Source organism: Branchiostoma floridae, chromosome 11 (assembly GCF_000003815.2).
Source record: "Branchiostoma floridae strain S238N-H82 chromosome 11, Bfl_VNyyK, whole genome shotgun sequence".
In the NCBI taxonomy this organism is placed as follows: domain Eukaryota; kingdom Metazoa; phylum Chordata; class Leptocardii; order Amphioxiformes; family Branchiostomatidae; genus Branchiostoma; species Branchiostoma floridae.
In genome coordinates this window covers 19,716,964-19,736,197 of record NC_049989.1, presented here as the reverse complement: position 1 = coordinate 19,736,197, position 19,234 = coordinate 19,716,964, and the positions used below count along the sequence as shown (strand labels likewise).

Sequence of the window (19,234 nt, the reverse complement as noted above, 5' to 3'; positions counted from 1 at the left end):
AACTTGTCTGGCGGGCCCTGTGCCTGTGAGTATGCTTTCAAAACTTTTAGATTATGTTTTCACTTTTGCCAGTGTAGAGCAGATAGATTATTGCGACCAGTGGAAATTAATTCTGTAGCTATCTTGAGAGTGGGCCAAATGTAAATTCATTCTAAAGACATATCTACGGAACATTTTGTAGATTATTTTGTCTCACAAATGGCGTTCTAACTTTCTTTAACAGTTAAACAAGGCAGAAGAAGATGCAATACTGTTACTAGAAAAGACATGTGAGTATCGTTGACGTGTCAGTGACGGTATCGTTTCCTGTTGGGCAGCTCGTTTGTTGTAGATACAAACTGTCGGACCACCCGTGCGCAGAAGATTCTTATTTTGGGCCACTATAAGATTCCATACCCAGTCTACTTTGAGCAGTATTTCAAATGCGTTTAAATATAATGTACAAATATCCAATAATTTAATTTGCACACATCTATGCGTTTTTCAGAAAATTTTTACAACTCGCATTTTCCAAAAGATACATCTGTGTTATTGTCCAATAAAAGTCTGTGCGTAGTGGGCCCCATTGTCCGTTTCTTATGTTTTCTTATTATCGGTAAATGTTTTACAAGACATTTTTTCTACAGTATGTAACGTTAAAATACCAACAACGGCAAAACAGTGGATATTTCATAACGTTTGTAACAAGTCATTATTGTTGTACAACGTCAACATACCGTCACTTAGTATGTTGGTTTTTGTTTGTTTGCAGTACCAAAAGAAAAGCCCCCGAAGACTATAAAACAGGACAAGAACGTCATGGACCAGATCCTGGAAGCCAACCAAGGTAAGAACATTACCAAAAATACGTAGTACATGTATGACGTTATTCTTTTCTTGTCTGGTGCGATATCTATATGTCTCTGTGATGTTCAGTGCAGTAGGCTAGGGTCGAAGGTGTGTATGAGTGTGTGTGTGTGTGGGGGGGGGGGTGCGGGGGGAAATTACGCCTGCGCTTTTAATTAATTCCCTGCTTCTCTGTATCCGTATCAGTCTGCTGGTATAAACTGTCCTTTACATTTCGCATGCCTTTATTTTACTTGGATGTGTCAAGTTGGCAGGAGCGGGTTGGGGTTGATGGTATATATCCCTTTTTATTTCCTTCTTCTCTTCTACGTTCTTTGAAATGTTGACAAAAAGTGAAAACAGTTGAAAAAACCTCTTGTCTCTTGTCTAGATTATCTCTATTATCTTAATACCCCAATTAAAACGTGTTTCTTCATGTTGTTCCGTCTTTTCCTTTTTGCAGAACTAAACATGTTCGAGGGTGACATCCTCGGAGTTTCTGCTGTGAGTGTACACAGATCACGTTTACGACTGACAATAACATATTAACTTAACAAGAGAAATACAAATAGTTCATTTCCACAGCACGACATGATTATAATGAGCAAAATATCGTTCGGTCGGTCCGTCGTTCAGACCGCTGTAGTGTCCAGTCTGTGGTACAAAGGGCTGTAAGTTCCTTAATTTTCCAGTAGCAGGGTATATTTCTACAGGGAGTGGTTCCTAATCCGTCTCATTTAACGTACTCGAGGCGCACATAATCTAACACGGACCCCCATCTCACGTCCCTTCTGAAAGATGGGTGCAGCCCCAACCGGCAATGCCTTCCCGGGATTTAACCTACTACCGGTATACCAACTATCAACTTTGAGGCAACTACCAGTTGAGATAAATATTTGACTAGCCATTATACTGATGACTAAGGCTCGTTCTCATTTAAATGTCGAAATGCTGTCGCCTGACATGGGGCAAATCATAGACGACATCACTGGTTCCTTCATTTTTCCACAACCCCAGTAATGTTTTACAAATGATGCACCACAACATTCGTATAGGTTGATAGTTAGAAGATTATCATAGCCACGGGTGGGATTTCACACCCTAAATAAATGGCTGTCGCCTGAGAAGAAACAAAGAATTCAAATACAGTCAAACCTGTATTAGCGGCCACCTCTGCATAGCAGCCACCTGGCCATAGTGGCCACTTTTTGTCGGTCCCTTGGATTCGTAATGGTTAAGAAATAGGCTTAGTGGCCACCTGTCCATCGTGGCCACGGCCCAAGATTTCCGGTCCCGTTGATACAGAAACACTGCCTATTGCAACCATATGTCACCCTGCACCGAGTTTGAAATTGTAGTTTGCGAGGATTTGGACTTTCTGACAGGGTCATTTTGGCGGTAGCAGAAGGTATGCATGCCTTGAGCGTTAAGGTGCAAGTCTTTGTCGGTGAATTTACCGACCAAGACAATGTTACTTGGTGAGAAAGATTTGCGGGAACTGAAATCATGTGTAGCTTGCTCATGGTCAATTGATCAACATTTTCTCTATAGTGGCCACCTGTCTATAGTGGCCATATTTCTCCAGTCCCTTGAGTGGCCGCTATAGACAGGTTTGACTGTAGTAGCCAAAACTGTAAAAATTCAGTCCCCAGAATGATTGTTCGGCAGGTAAAACCAGCTACCAAGGCCCTCTGAACGATCACGTCAGATCGCTCCTGTCACTGATCTTGGAGGCTGTGTGAGGTAGTTTATGCCTGTCATCAGATTCTGTAACAAACGTTACCACCACTAGTACGATGGTTGCCACGGTTATATCAAGCACGTATAAGACTAGAAATTGCCGTTTTGTGACGCTGTAGTTTTTCTGGCTTTCTAAGGAAACAAGAAAGGGTTGTTGACTGTCATTTGTATCCCACCTTGATTAACAAAATGTTGTACAGAAATGACTGTAACAAACGTTACCATTGTTCGATGCTGTCTAAGCTTTCTATTTGACCTGGTGTATAAAAGCTGCCCACTTTTCAAATGTCCCTAGGGACATTCACTTATACGTAAATGATGTATCCAATAAGGTAAGTCCTTTCGAAAGAAACAGGGTTTGTTACAACAGTTTGTTACATGCCCTGTAATGCATTACCAATGGGACCGAAAATAATAAGTTGCCATTTTTTGGCTATGGTTAAAGGTGGAATTTTCCCAAACAACCAAGTTGTTTTCAGCGAAAATAAAGCCGATTTATTTTTCGACCAAAAAAATGCCATTTTCGACATTTCAATGAGAACGAGTGCTAAACTTCTCTCCCTCCCCAGAGAACTATGACCAGGAACGCCATCAGGGACGTGACTGAAATCTGGACCTCCCGAATCATTCCCTTCGTCATCAAAACAGACGACTATAGTGAGTACCGTCATTCAACAGAATTGTTCATTCAGAGTAGTTTAATATAATCTGGAAAATACATCCATGTTTTGTAATATATTTAAGGGTTAATGACCCGCACCGAAGTGTATATGGTGTCATAACGCCTGGTCCTTTGCTATAACCACTAAATAAAACCACCACCTAGTGAGCGAAGCGGTTTTATGAGGTGGTTATAGCAAAGGATCAGGCGTTATGACACCATGTACGCCGAGGAGCAGGCGGGTCATTAACGTTATTATCATATAGTATACCCAAATTTGCAAACTCCTGTATGACGCATAGATCCCCTAGTACTATACGTGTGAATTCCTTTATCGAATTTCTGAAAATTCACATTTGTTCTTTGGTACATACATTTGTAGGGGGATTACAGATTGTATTTTGAAACCAAAATATCCACACAAAAATATTAGAAACATTGCAGTGTTTGGCTATTTAGAACAACAAACCCATTATCAATGTTAACAGAATGAGCCATTCCCCTTTGCAGTCTGTACTTATTCCCTCTGCTCTGGCATATGTTTAGCTTCTTTTGATTGGCCATATACCTTACTTTCTTGTCTGTTTCGCTCCTTCTGATTGGTCAGAATGAATCGACACCGGCACCGGTGTCGATTTGCATCGACACTGGTGGTGTCGATGCAAATCGGATTCATTCTGACCAATCAGAGGAGAGATACACAACTGCCTGGCCGGAATCTATGTGCTACGGCGTCATAACCAACGTGGAACAGGGCCTTCTGATTGGTCCGCCGCAGCGGCTGGCTATATGATAAGTTCCAGTATAGCTTGAGAAGCTTTCATGGCCTGGTGTTGAACATTCCCACCCTTCCATCTGCAGGTTGCACAGAGGTCGAACTGATCCGCGAAGCCATGGAGGAGTATCACCTCCGGACGTGCTTACAGTTTGTATCAAGGACCAACCAACCCGACTATATCCACATCAAGAAGAATACCGGGTAAATGAAACTTGGTTTCCTTTTCAAAGATTATGGAGAGAAAAAAACAGTTGCAGTTTCCGCCAAGCATCAAATATTGGGGAAATACTAAAAGGCCTCCAGTGGAAAACAATACATCAAAGAAGGAAAATAGCCAGACTCACAACCCTTTTAACATGTTGCTCACCTACTGAAGAAGAAGAAGAAGGTGGTTAGAAGTTGAATAAAAGAATGTCTTGTGGCAATGATAATCGATAATCGAAAATTCTCGTGGTTGTGGAGCGGAGGCTTAATTTGGTTAGTTTGGTTCTATATAGACACGTTCCTCCTAATTTTTATATTTGAGGGCCGTCGCTGAGGTATTAGCGGTTTGAAAGTGTTTTCGTGGTCGAGTGCCTTTCACGTACGTATTTTTTTTCCAGAAGAGAGTAGTGTCTGTGCGATTTGTTGACAATAGTCTCCCCTTTCCCACAGTTGCCGGTCTTACGTGGGTGTGCAAGGCGGAGAGCAGGAGGTGTCGTTCGGTAACGGCTGTATGCACAAGGGCATCATGATGCACGAACTGATGCACGCTGTCGGCTTCTGGCACGAGCATTCCCGTAGCGACAGGGATGAATGGGTCGCTATCAATTGGGATAACGTACAGGATGGTAAGAACAGAGATGTCATTAACTACGTATACTCTCCGAGCAGGGGCTCAGCCCCAACTGTCTTGTAGTCAGGATTTCTATTTCATATTTCTTTATGGTATAGCGAAGAACACAGGAGTAAATAGAAAACCAGGCGAAAACGAATAAACCACGTCAAAAACCTCTGCTTAAAGATCAGATATGACCTTTTTATAAGCAAGATTTTGTTACCGGATCTATGTTTACTGTTTCACATACTATCTGATGATGTCCTTTGTCTTTCTGACAAAGCATCTTTCAGTCGAATGTACCCCGTCAAATTATTTATAATACCCCCGTCACATTATATACGATCCTCGGACGTACTTCGCGATCGCAGGAAGGTAGGCTGATTTTCAGATCCTGAGATGGTCTTGCGTATTTTTCGCCCAAAATCTGTGAATAAATCTATGATAATGAACCTCCCATGAGCTAGCACGTGGACAAGGTAACACAAAACGTTCTTCACAGAAAGGCAAGATATCTATAAATGTTGTTTCTTTTGTTGTCGTAATCTTTTTAACCAATTAATGGAATGCGCCAGCATACTAGAAATGACGAAAGAAAAGAAATTGTGTCACAAAGCCAGCCTATATACTACAACAGAGGCCACAATGTCAGAACTACCCTAACATTCTCAGAAATTCAATTTTTGTAAACAAACGGAAGTCGGGCGAACGTCGCCCGACTGACGGGCGTTCGCCATCCAATTTGCGCTGGATGATTGATAACTAGGTCTGTGCTGGATTGACGCACGACTATCAATCGAATGTCGACCGATACCCTTGCGAGGTACGCACGATTTGCACGCACAATCTGCGACTCGGTATCGAGCTCTGCGATCTCAGAGATCTGCTGCGACTTGTCGCTTGTGTTAAGAACATGTTTCACTGCACCGCGACTATCGTACGACCCCTGAAAATCGCCGGCGATCCCGAAAAATCGCTGGATGATCGTGAGAACATCGGACGTCCTACTCACTTAGAGCTCGCAGAATTGTCGTCCGAAAGATTTTCGCGTAATGTGACGGGGGTATTAGGCTCACTCTAACATGCAAGCGTCGACCAATTCGTAAATTCGCGTATGCAATGATCGAGAGAAGCCCAGGCGTAGTACTGCCTAAAATGTAATTCAGAGTTTTGCAGACTCCTCCGCCAATAATCTTATGTGTGACGACATGGATGTTTGGAAATAAACGCTGGCATTCTTCAATGACGTCACGTTTCAATCCCCAATTTTAATTGTGCCCTTAGACTAACAGCACAATAGTCCTCTAGGACAAGAACAGAACTTCATCAAGCACTCTCAGACGGAGGTTGACACGCTCGGCGCGCCCTACGACTACGGTTCCATCATGCACTACAGCGCCTCGTCCTTCAGCAAGAGCGGGCTGCCCACCATCGTGGCCCGGAATCCCACGGACGAGACTTTGGGCCAACGGGACGGCTTCAGCACCACGGACGTGCAGAAAATCAACCAGCTCTACAGCTGCCGTACGTTTCCGATCCTTATTACTACAATTTGTGTAAAATGATAAACATTGAGTTAACCGCATATTATCCGATGCTATCTGTCCTTTAATATGGATGACATTCTCTGAGCTCGAGACCCTAAAAGCTGATACAAGATTGTCAAAACAACTTGCCTCCTTATGACATCTAAGCGGTCAGAGCGGTAAAAAATGATTAAGCACACAAAGTATGGTGTAAGGAACGATAGATTCTTCATGTATATCCATAGGCGGTAGGCCATTGAGTTTTTGTTGAAATCAGTATTAGTTTGCTGTAATAAAAATCCCACTTCAAGTCCTATAACTCTAAAACGACGTGCCGTAGGGCCACCAAATTTTCAGGACATAATTTTGACATAATATCTGACAAGTATGTGACGTTTGACGTTACGTTGACGTAAGATGACGTAATTATGACGTCATCAATTTGATTACATTGGCCAAACCCATGAAAAATGGGTATTCTCAGAAAACTTCAAGTTATGCTGCAAAAATGTAACAACAAGTGCAGATAACAGAATAATAATGTTAATTACGACTTGCGTTGCCAATAGCAACATCATTGACGTCAATATGACGTCATAATATGACGTCATGCACATCTAAGATACGAGTTGGGCTCCGCCATATTATATCCACCACCTTGAATTTTTAAAAATACTTTTTTTGCAACAAATAATCACAAAGGGCAATGGAAATAGACTAAATTCATTCATTTAGATGGTTTTTGATGAAAAAATACCAGGTAGTTACAAATTTTAAGGGATAATTAGCTTGTTATTATTGATTTGGCCATTCGGTCCGCCATCTTGGATTTTGGGCTGATGACGTCATCAAATTAGCATAATTTATGCATATATAATTATGAAAGATATGCTGAATAATATAAGATTTTATTTATGTAACAAAATCGCAGTAATATAGCAAATAAATGTGAAAAATACATAGTTAGAACCAAAAATAGTGATTTTTGGCAAAACTACCTGTCAACAAACGGTTGCCATGGCAACAAGAAAAAAGGGAAAATTTGTCAAACTTCTTAAAATTGTTGCCAACAATATTTTAGGAAAACTCACCAAATTTGGTGGCTCTAGCGTAAGCCGTTCTGGCGTTATAGGACATCGAAGTTAGCGCGGGCCTCAAAAGCACCCCCCCCCCCCCCGGTCTGAATAGGGTTAAACATACACTGTGTACTCGCTTCTGTAAAAACCTTTGGGTTCTGGTGGGTTAAGTGAGTTAAACAGGGTTAAATTGAGTTTTGAGGGTTAAGTCGGGTTCTGGGAGTTGTGGGGCATTTTCAGAGGGTTCAGATTCGCTAAGGTCCAGTGAATCTTAACCCTCATTAGCCGGGTCGATGAGTTCCGCTGGGTTAAAATGGGTTTGGCGTGGTCAACCCTCTGGCGTTGCAAACACTTAGTCAATTTCTGCTGCCGTGTCCGCAAAAATGCTTAAGTCCATAAATACGAACCATGTGTGGTTGCCTACCGCGGTAGCCGTGCCGCAACGCCCCCTTCCGTACGCAACGCGCAGTGACATGAGGAGGTGATAAGGTCCGGAAGGGAGCTTGCCTGTAATGACAAACGCTCAGGCAGTTGCTGGACTGTAAATATGGGGTTATGGATAGTAGAATGCTGAGAAAACAGGGTGAATAAGAAGAGTCAGTTCGCGGGATTGTGCTATGAAGTATGATTTCCACTGCGCGGATGTCATCGATATCCAAATTTTTAACTGCCCTGGCAATCTCATGAGGACACAACACCACACGTCTACAAAATATCCGTGGTACAACAAGAAAGGTTGTTTTGTTGATGTCTCGGTAGGATTGCCCCACGGGAAGTGCTTGTACAGCGCGACTGAGCGGGAACCTCCCCACAGTGAGTTACTCCGACCATGCCGGCGGCGAAGCTTCAACTGAACCCGTCTATGCATGCGCCGTCCACGTTGCATGCTCAGTGAACTGCCAGAATGTCACGTTAGAACTTCAAGACGCCCGGCTACACGATCTTTCGAAATAAGGATGTTCCTGGCATAAAAACCTGGCTGCGATATGTTGAAAATCGCACAGAAATTCCACCAAAAAAGACGTGGAACGCAACGCGCTGTCGCCATGAATCAAGTAATGAGCCATTGACAGCACAGTCGCGCTGCTCGTTCATCAGTTTGAAACCCGAGCCGCCTTAAGCTTGTTTCACATTCGCCGTTTCCTTGTATCCAAAGTATCACAAAGTTCCCGCGAGTGAGTCTCGTCTGTCTTCCGTCCAAGACCGGACAAAACCGGTTGGTTTGAAGAGTACTAGTATTAACTCACAACGTACCTGAGGCGTAGAATAAATGGTTTCCGTGGTGTTATTATGGCAAATAACAAGCACACGCACGCAAAGTCAGCGAGGTCTTTCATGTTAAATACAACACGCACACGCACGCAAAAAGTTACATAAGCATGATGAATTTTACTAAATAAACAAAACAAGATCTTCTTCCTATTGGTTCTTTGTTCGGGAAATAAAAAATGGTTTATGACTGACCTGTATCGGGCCTCCTGCCTTCAAAGTTGTTTAAATAAATACAACAATTCAGTCGTTTATTTATTGGTAACGGTTGCGCTAGCTCGTCGTGACCATGGGCGCGGCGGCTGGTATACGAAACATATCTAATTTTGTGTGATTTGTCTCAGTTTCACAAATCGCCCGCGTCTTACGATTTCAGATTTGAAAGCGCGAGTCCTTTATTTTTATAGCACAATAACATGCCTTTGTAAGCAATTTTTCGGGATTCTTTAAAGACAAATGACAGAACCTCGTTTATAGGCGACGAATATCAGGTTTTTTTTCTGTCAGTATTCCTCTTAAAAGCTGATTGGCTACCGAATTGATTGAATTTGTGCCAAGCGAAACTTCAGACAGCCCGGAGCCAGCAGTGGGCCTTTCAAAGGAGCCGCTCTGTCAATCAAGAGAAAGTTTAGGTGCCGCTTCGATATCGATGCTGCTGTTTGCGTGTATCAAATCATCGCATAATAGTTCAATTTTATCCAGAAACGGACAGATCCCAGACTATCATTGCTATCTTTTTTTGTGACAGTGCTCTAATTTTATTCGTATCTTCCGCCAAATAAACTGCAATTTGGAGAGTTGTACCTGTAGAGAAGCTGTGCCCCCGATGGGGTGTTTATTTACGCGGTAAGCACGTCCGGTCATTGACCTTAACGCATGCGTTGTTCTTGAACATTTCAGTTTTCAGGGATGACATGAAAATGCCGGCAATGTCGAATCATTACTAGCTTTTCATATTGTGTTACAACCACATACACGCATTCACTCAAGCCATATACTTAGATCGTTAGTTTTGAGAGCTGTTTATTTTGAAATCGCACGGCCGCAGTAGGAATTTGTGGATCTCAGCGGAAGGCTTTTGGCGTCTTGCATAACGTTTTACAATTTCTGCGGATAATTGCGGGACGTTCAGAATTTTTACTGGTCCTGTGGAAGATTGCGTTTAACTGCGGAAGATTACAGGACGGATAGCGTTCGTTATGGGCAGGGATTTGGTCCTGTGCGGTCCCAATTTTTGGCGGTCGCGGTCGCGTTGGCCAGGTGCGTGGTCATCTTCAAAAGGTCGCTTAATGCTTGCGTCAATGGGGAAAATTTTCGAGATCGAGAAAAAGCGGTCGTAATGACCCGGTGATCAGCTTGAAGAGGTCGCTTGAGCAAGTTTGACTGTACTAGACTAGTAATAACCTTGATCTGACTGAGGAAATCTGTTAGGTATACATGTGTTCGGTAGAACAATACAGTGAATCTGTGCCAAATGATTTATAGACCCTGCGCCGCTGCGGCAGGTTCATAAACAAGCTGGCTGCTGTTGTTCATACGCACGCCCTCTCATGTTTCCCGGCGGGGGAAACTACAAGATAAAGCTGTGCTTGGTTGAGAGGACTCGGTGCGGGATATTCAAACAGCCTTCATCTGTACAGCTCCTGTATTATCATCAATACTAATCTCCAAGCAGATCCTACGGTGGTGTAATATACTATCAAAGCCGGCCAAGAAGGTTAGCTTGCCAAAGTGAGACCATTGACCACCTACGGTGGGTTTAATACATTACACCATCGTGGCCAATAGTCTCACTTTTGCAATTACACCACCGTAGGATCTGCTTGGAGATTACATCAATACGAGGTATCCAATTACTGCACGAATCCTTTGGGCTGATATTTGACAGGAAGCGTCTTAAGTGTTTGTGACCACATAAACAACAATAGATTTGAGCGCCAGGGCCAGAACATTGAAAAACATGTCAATACATGTGTTGTATTTATGCTGTTTCAAACGGCTTGTTGAACTCACTAATTGTCTGCAGATTGCCATGGGCCGGGCAGTCCTCCCGGATCGACATGGTTGAACGACTTCCCCCCGCCGGGAAGCCAGCTTATATCAACAAACCCAGGTACAGTTCTTTGGCCAGGCACAGGTCTCTGGGCATGGACCAAATCTGTTTCTAGACCAAATGCGGTGTAAGGGAACGTACGATAATAGCCAAGGGGCGAAGGAAAAGAACTTCCTTTGCTTGAATCTTTGTTTCAAATGGACACCTATTTACTGGCATTACGGGAGTGTCGTAGAGTTATTTCCCCCACTTCTGCATGGGTCACGGTAATATCTCTCAACCTAAGGAAAGAATCAGGGGAATGTGGGACACGACATGGTACCTAAGACCCGAGTACTGTCCCTGAATGATCCAGACTCCTCAGAGATATTTTCGCGCGTTTCTATTCGTGGTGGATATGATGAGGCCCCATTAATCCTGCTTCGGTGGTTTCGGCTCGGAATTTGATTTGAAAAACATGCACATATGAAGGAAGAATATAGGGGAAGGACATTTCTCACTATCCAAACATTTAAATTAGGGGATTATATCATTTTGGTTCAAGTTATCCGTCTGCAAAATGTTTCAAAAGTGTACAAAGAAAATATAGCCTCTACCAGGCTCCGCAGATCGGTGGTCTTATAAAATAGTAGAAACTGGACAAATAGACTTTCATAGAGCACGCTAGGACTTTAGGAGAGTCGACCGTGGTCAGGAAATAAAAATAACTCCTCTGGCCGGCCGACTCCCGGCCTCTGAAAGAGACTATGCAGAAATAAGCCTGTCGCTCAGAATATTGTTACTTCCTAAACGCAACAAGCAGGACTATTTCTGCATTTCTACTCTCAAAGCAGACGTTCGGCCCCAGCTGTATTTTGACGTGTTTTAGGCGATTTTGTCGGCCCTGGCCTTATGTTCTGTTTCCTTCATGTCCACCAGCCGGGATATCTGAACCATTGAAATGTTTTGTTACACCATGTATTGAGTAGAGGTACCCGGTAAGTTCTATGATTATCGATCGTGCACGCGTGTGCCGTTGTGTATTAAAGGGAGCATAATCTACACCCACTCGGAAGAGTCCACGGAAGCGTTCTAATCCAACAAGGATCAACAACAAGGACGGCACCGCACAAATATGTCCTCCCCCTCCCTCCTGAGTCCTATAACCAAAAGAATGAAAATCTCACTTGGGCTTCGCTGGGAATCTGTCCGCAGATGACCATGAGAAGTCCCACGTCATCTTGGTTCCTCTGTCACATTGTCCATCGGCCGTCGTAATTCCAGTCTTGTGGAATACATTACATTAGAATCATTGATTGTGAACTAGGACAGCTTGAAACCCCGGCCATGCCGGCCAGCTCCCTGTTTCCCGCCACTCACATATGGGTACACAAGTCCCAAGGGGGCAAGGCAAAAACTAAACAGGAAGAAAGTGTTTTAGGAGAGAATGCTCCCATCTGTACAGCCGTGTCAGACTAAAACGCTGGCAATGATACGGAATAATCTGCCGGGTGAATAAGTCCCACCATAAGGTAACATTTGTCCAACATGTAAACAGGAAAATGTTATACTCCCCAGGCACTGACGCACACTGTCGAATTCTACCGCTTTGCCTCCTGGCTTCAGTGCGCTGTCTATTGTAATCTCCAAGCAGATGTGACAATTGGGCTTGTTTGGAGGGCTAGACGGGAATATGAAAATCTATTAATAAAGTGCACACATCCAGAAAACACCTGGTGAATACGCCTACATTTGCTTGTAGAGAGTACAGATTCTCTCCGGTAACAATGAAAAGCGGACAGTTCTGCGACACAAAAAGGCTTTGGAGACAATTCCAAAATTCCGACACCGGAAGGTCTTGTGGTTGGAAGAGAAGTTGAGAATCGTTTTAGAGTTGTATTCAGATTTTCACATGTCTGTTATCCTCTCAACTGAATAACATTACTTACAATCAATCACATGTTTACCTAGATGATTCAATGCTGTCTTGTCACAATTTGCAAACGATTCGTCTATGCCATCTCCAAGCAGATCCGACGATGGCATAAGACACGATGGCATAAGATAGAACCAAACTGACCAAGGAGTGTAGTCAGCCAGGTGGTGTACATCCCCGGTAGCGAAACACACTCGTAGGCCGGCTTCACTCCTGCCTAGCCCTGTCTACTTCATCATGTTGATGATTATAGCATAGTCTAACATCCTATCCGAGGGACGTCCCAAACCGCAGGTCTCATTTCCACCTGAGCAAAGTTAGGAAAGTCATCAGTAAACTGAGTTAAGTGCTTTTCCCAGGGGCACAAGATCGGTGACATGACCTCAGATTTTATATCATTGGGTTCTGGATCAAACCGTTGCCGTTGCGCCACGCAAGTCTGAAACTCGTACAGCAAATTGGCCATGGTACATCATCATTATCTTCGGTACTGCTTGAAGCCCACGTACAAGGTGGATTACTGAGCTGCGCGATGACCAATATTGGTGCATGTGCAGACAGAAATGGGAAAGGACGCGGATATGTGCCAAGACAGGCCAGGACCGAAGTGTAATTTAGTGATCATCATCATAGTCCTTTCCTCCTTAGTGATAATTTAGTGATACAACACACACATTTACACTACAGTCAAACCTGCCCGAGCGACCACCTCTTCTCAGCGACCACCTGGCCATTTCGATTGCTTTTTCTCGGTCCCGATTTTATTTCCCATTGACGTAAACATTAAGCGACCTTTTCTCAACGACCACCTGGTCAACGCGACCGGCCCAAATTGGGACCCATAACGACCACATCATTTTCAAAATTGAGGTTTTCATCGATATTTGATGATAACTAGCGCGATTTTGTGCCGAAATCGTTGTAAGAAAATCCGAATTTAGTTGTTACAGAAGTTGTTTTTTTAAATCTATATCATTATCAAGTGAACGAATGCTGAAACGTATGTAGCCTCATACTTTTTTAAGAAAGATCTATACGTGTGAGTGCTTTTGTCCAACTGTACTGTACATTCACCCGTGGTACGCTATCGGGAAATACCGGGCATCGAATTCGAAAGGTCCACCGTAGTTATTTCAGATCAAGAACATAGCGACACATAAAGGCTTGTATGGTAACAGACAGCATCAAAGTTCCCTTACTGTCTAAAACGTTAATACGTGTACAAATACTTGAGCTTTAAAACACTGTATCGTATAAAAGCTCGATAAAAGCTTGGGGTTAGATTTACAATTTACAGTGTGCGTGTTGTATTTGACATTAAAGACCTCGCTTCTTTGCGTGCGTGCAGTGTGCTTGCTACTTGCCATTAAATACAACGGAAACCATTTATACTTTGCATCGGGCATGTTTTGAGTCGATACTCTTCTCAGCGACCACCTGTCCAAATGGACCGCTTTTGTCCGGTCCCCTGGGTGGTCGGACGTGGGGCAGCGCAGGGCAGCGAAACCGTCCCAGCTCAGTTTTGAACTGGGAGAGGGACTCCGCCTCCGCCACACTAGGTTCAAGTTCATTGCACTCTTTGATGATCCGGAGAAAGAACGAGAGCCCGTAGTAGCTGGTCTTACACGCATTGGTGGTCATTGGTCTGCAGCTTGAAAGCATGATGCGGCGGCAGCACCGAGCTGCTGGGACGAGACGAGATGTGTGGGGGACCGTATTTGATTTGACTGCACTATTCACTTCAGTTAAGAGCACATCCCAACGTACGTGCAACTCCGTGCTGTCTACGTACAAAAACGTGAGCAATATTTGGGATCCATATTATTGTCATTAAAGTGGTACCGCCTCTGTACGAAATCGTCCGGAGACCAACGGGATTGGGAGCCGTGACGCAGACACGCCTTGCAGAACTTTCTCTGCGTTTCGGCTGCGGAATTCACTCGCTTACGGGTCAGTGCGGACGACGAACGTGCCCCGTACAGTGAGTAGAGTGAGTATGGAAGCCGTACGTACGCAGCGCGGGTAAGTACGACCTGCAGACGGAAAAGCTAATAGCCAATCCCGTCGTACGTGCAATTGTGTGATGTTTATGTGCAAAGACGTGGGTAATCTTTTCAGATCCGTAAGTGGTAAGTACCACCTCCGTACGAAATCGTACCGAATCCAAAGGATTTGGGTCGCGAAAACGTTCGATACAGGTATTTCGGCCCGTGTTAAATTTTCTGTATCAAAATGGCTTCGAAGTTGTATCGCACGGGCTTCCTTCGAGTAAATCGAACTATTTTGTGCGAGCCGAGTGTGGCACGGGTGAAAATTCGACTAGTACCGGACTCGAACGTTAGAATTGCTGTTGTCACAATTTTTTGTTCGAGGACACAACATTTTCTCAACTTCTGGTGCATTTCGCATCGAAACATGTTTTTTTTTCCAGGTGAGTATGACATAAATAAAATACAACACGGTGTACTGTAAATGTTTTTAAGTTCGCGGGGATTTAATTTCGCGGTAGCGGGAAAAAGGACTTTTCGCGATGGATTTAAGTTCGCGGTAACACCATAGACTGCAACCTAATATCATAGTAGAAAAACGTTCGCGGTGGTTTTAAATTCGCGGTGAAGTGGTCACCGCGCAAACCGCGAACATTAATCCACCGCGAACATTGCTGCATTTACAGTATTCCGCATCACCCTCGGTCACAGCCCTCCCGCGGTTCGGATCACCCTCCGGCCTTAGGGCGATCCTTCCTGTGGTCAGGCTGGTACCTAAGGTGATACGGAATACACCGTGTTGTATTGTATATTTAGAACATCCTCTGCGTTTGGGCTGCGAATTCACCCGCAACTTACGAGTCAGTACGACGCACGTGCTCCGCAAAGCGAGTATAGTGAGTATAGAAATCGTACGTACGGAGCACGTGTAAGTACGGCCTACATACGGTAACGTAGCAATCGCACGGAAAACGTACGTTGTAAGCACGTACAACTCAGCACTTGCGCAACGAATGATGCAGGCAACCGCTCACGGCATGCAGACCACGTACTTATTACCGTGTATGTCAACAGTGCGAGTGACTTGCGTTGACGTACTCCCTCCCTGATCTTGCCAGTCCCGAAGTTCCCCATATTTTCAGAAAAAAAGTGGCGGACGTGGCTTTCCCGAAAAAAAAAAAACGTATGGACAAAAACCACGTACGGTGGTTTGTGCCCAATAGCTGTATGGAGAATTTGTGTCTTTGACGTAGATTGTACTAGTACTAGAAAGAGAATGAACAACAATACATTTATGTCACCGAGGCACAAGTCACCAAACACCTCAGAATAGATCAAGACCGCACGGGGTTTAAACAGCGAGAGAAAAAGTTAAATACCACCATTGTTCTTTGTACAGCTGATCTCTCTCCCAATGGGTTAAATTAACTTTAATATTTGGCTCTGTCGGTGCTGTTTAAAAGGAAAATGGCGTTTTGAACAAATAGGACGACATTGGGTAGCACTATGTTTCCTGTGACTACCATGATACCAAGCGGCAGTTCTGTCAGATGGGCAATGATGGGGGAAATGTTGAAAATGTATGAAGGGTTCTTATTGCCTTTCATATGGCATCTGGCATCGCCTGGCCTTAAGCTTGTGGACAATAAGATGTGTGCAATGCAATATTTTGAATGTTTCTCATTTTCCAAAAAGCCCACCAATTTTTGTATTCAAAGTGCAGACTCGGGCCGAAAAGGATTTGTGAGCAGTACCAGTTAAACCACCTGTTGGACGGCAGGACTACCAGTAACTTAGCAGTGAGTTTAGTTAAACTGATTTTAGGTCGTCTGACATTTATCTAAAACCTTAGGGGTGGTTTAACATGTGGATTTCGATATCTAAGCCCCTTAACAGTTTGATCAGTCACAAGGACATCGACAGGAAAAAGAAAAATACGCTCCCCCACGTTCATTCAGTACATGACGTTTTACTTGTGCGCAGGACAATACCAACTTGATATTGTTCGTCAACATGAATGTTGCAATGTTGGCACTCATTATAGGATTATCTTTGTATCGCAAATAGTGCGAGTACCCTAAACGACATTGCTTCATGGCTTCATAACGAACCTGGCCTACATGTTGAGTGAAAATAGCGAATCAGCGCTTCGTCGAAAAATTAACGTTATCGCTCATAAAAGGCTGCGAAGGAGGCTGGTAATACGACAGCGCAGGTCCACTGTAATCCAGAAATTCTTAACATGTTGCAAGAAAGCTCGTCTACAACTGAATAACATTTTTGTCAGATACATAACCAGTGGGTAAAAGCAATGTTGAAATGTAATTAGTTTTCAACAGTTACAAACTAATAAAATGATTGTTTTTACCCGTTCCTACAGTGTCCACCTGTGTAATCATCACCACGTAATCATCACTACTATATAAGTCGGCAAGATTTTCAACAAGACAAACATCTATGCCCCCAGGATCAACTCATCGTGCATCAATAAACACGAAACAACTCGTAATAAAAGTCCTCCATATTATGCAACTTGAACGTTATAGTATAAGTTAAGCCCCGGTCACAAAGCGCGTACGATTTCTTGCGATGGTATATTCCGCATATCGTACGATGAGCGCAGTAAATCGCAGCAAAATCGTAAGCAAAATCAGCCATCGCAACGCATCGGATGATGTTCAAAATTTTTCCAGCGTCGTACGAGTTTTCACTTGTGTCTCTTTTGAATAGCCGCCTGGCCGCTTTTGTGCTTCTTTAACCAACAAAATGTGGACTTAGCTGTTGAATACCTTCGTATAATATCTTTAACTGTAAAAATAAATTAAAAGAGACCATGACAACAAGAGTATTACAAGAAAAGTTCAAATCAAGCGTGAGTACTGGTATGATTATCTCGGCCTGCTTGCCGGCTCTACGTGTCAGGCTCTTTCGAAGATCGTATCATGATATGCTATCAACAAAAAGATGCCATCATACAAAAATCATATCATAAGCATTACACATATATATTTCCGACTCATAGAGCCTGCTTTTCGTAATTCTCTCACAGTCGGCGCTTATTAAGCTTGAGTGCTGTCCGATTTCTTACGGGGCTCCATACACTCTATGTCCTGAACAAAATCCGGTGTTCCAGCCACAACTTCACGGTTGCAAAATCGCTCAACGAACGTAAAGGTAAACGGTTAAAAGAAGGAAAGGCAATAACAGGTAGTCCCATAGCCTTTCTGAGGTTGTAGGGACAGTGGGTTGGATAGTTACCTACTGTGTCTAGGGTACAGTATTGGAAGGCAAGGCGGACCCCTCTCCTCCAAATATCCGTGACATGGCAAGAGTTGAAGCCAGGACCTCTGGGTTCTGGGCCAAACCGTGACCCTGAAGTTATTACGCCACACAGATGTTGAGAATCATTAAGAGCTTGGGTTGACGTTTTATGACACTAGTTGTTCTTTCAACGTCAGTACAAGGGCTAAAAGCTGTTGTGAAGATTATAAACTTGGATGTTTTATGTTAAATTACGCGCACTCTCGCCTTTGAATTCATGACGCAAACTTTCGCCGGAATGCAATGCTGGAATTCATATATCACCGGTGCACCTTGAGAGTCGGAATTTTTTCAGAAAGTTCCATCAGTTTCATATCACCTTTCATGGCTAATCAGGCTCACGTGGAATCATTAAATTTGCACTTATTTCGGTGATTTTCATCACAATGTCAGAAGGACCCTGAGTTTCTTGATGTCGCTAGGATAAAATAAATCAAACGCATTGAAAAGACAATTGGACAACGGCAATATGAAAACAAATTTTTTTGCGATTTTTACGACTTTTTAGTGATGAATGTTTGAAGTCTTTGAAGCCAACCAATAACGCATATAAAAGCGCCACTAGCTGTACCCCTGCTATGCATCATTTGAAGGTAAATGAATCGGCTGTAAAGTAATGATTTGAACTTTGGTAGACAATTGTAAGATGCCCCGAGATTTGAGTTGTGCACCTTATATCTGGGCGATGCCACAAACTTATTGATCACCTCTCGTATCGATCTCCAGACAAGTGGTCAGTGATCGCCAACATCGCTCAGGGTCAGTGAAGGAACGTTCAACAATCGCAATGGCCCCCTTTCCACTAGACGACGACAGTGACCCAAATGGACTCGTGTGACCCTTAATCTCAATGAGCGCAAAAGGGTCTTCACTAGATTCCACTAGCGTAGCTTTTCTTGGGTTTCAGTGCGCACTGTGCGCTCTGTCCTAAACTTCAGGTCGCAGCGGGATAGTGGCGCGATCACCGTCTAGAAGGAAAGAGGCGTATGGACATACTGTTGGAAAGACGGCCTCTCACTCACTCATCCCCGCCGCAAAGACGCCTAGGCACCACTGAATAATGTCACCACATTTTGGTGTTCAGAAAGATATTTTCCTATTGACACTGTTTCAAAGCATCCTGTCTGTAGTGACAACCACCGGTTCCCAAAGATCATATGTTGTCGGTCCTCAGTATGGTTTTTATAGGTAGTTATGACTGTACAACTTTATCTGACACGTACGCGTAGCAATAAAGACTAACGTTAAGAGGAAATTTGAGTTCA

At 43.6% G+C, this 19,234-nt stretch overlaps 1 protein-coding gene and 1 long non-coding RNA gene across 2 annotated transcripts in view; both read left to right on the top strand.

Moving 5' to 3' along the window:
- Positions 1 to 230: 230 nt before the first annotated feature.
- On the top strand, positions 231 to 3,219 carry LOC118425593. Its single transcript, XR_004832311.1, has 4 exons — positions 231 to 269; positions 752 to 826; positions 1,289 to 1,329; positions 3,135 to 3,219. It is a non-coding gene; the product is annotated as an uncharacterized LOC118425593 (long non-coding RNA).
- A 227-nt stretch (positions 3,220 to 3,446) lies between these two features.
- Positions 3,447 to 19,234, top strand: part of LOC118425341 (bone morphogenetic protein 1-like) — a 32,541-nt gene continuing 16,753 nt past the window's right edge. Inside the window, exons 1-4 of the mRNA XM_035834150.1 lie at positions 3,447 to 3,468; positions 4,088 to 4,205; positions 4,659 to 4,834; positions 6,130 to 6,345. Coding sequence (XP_035690043.1) covers positions 3,447 to 3,468; positions 4,088 to 4,205; positions 4,659 to 4,834; positions 6,130 to 6,345 — 532 coding nt within the window. The remainder of the gene's footprint in view (positions 3,469 to 4,087; positions 4,206 to 4,658; positions 4,835 to 6,129; positions 6,346 to 19,234) is intronic.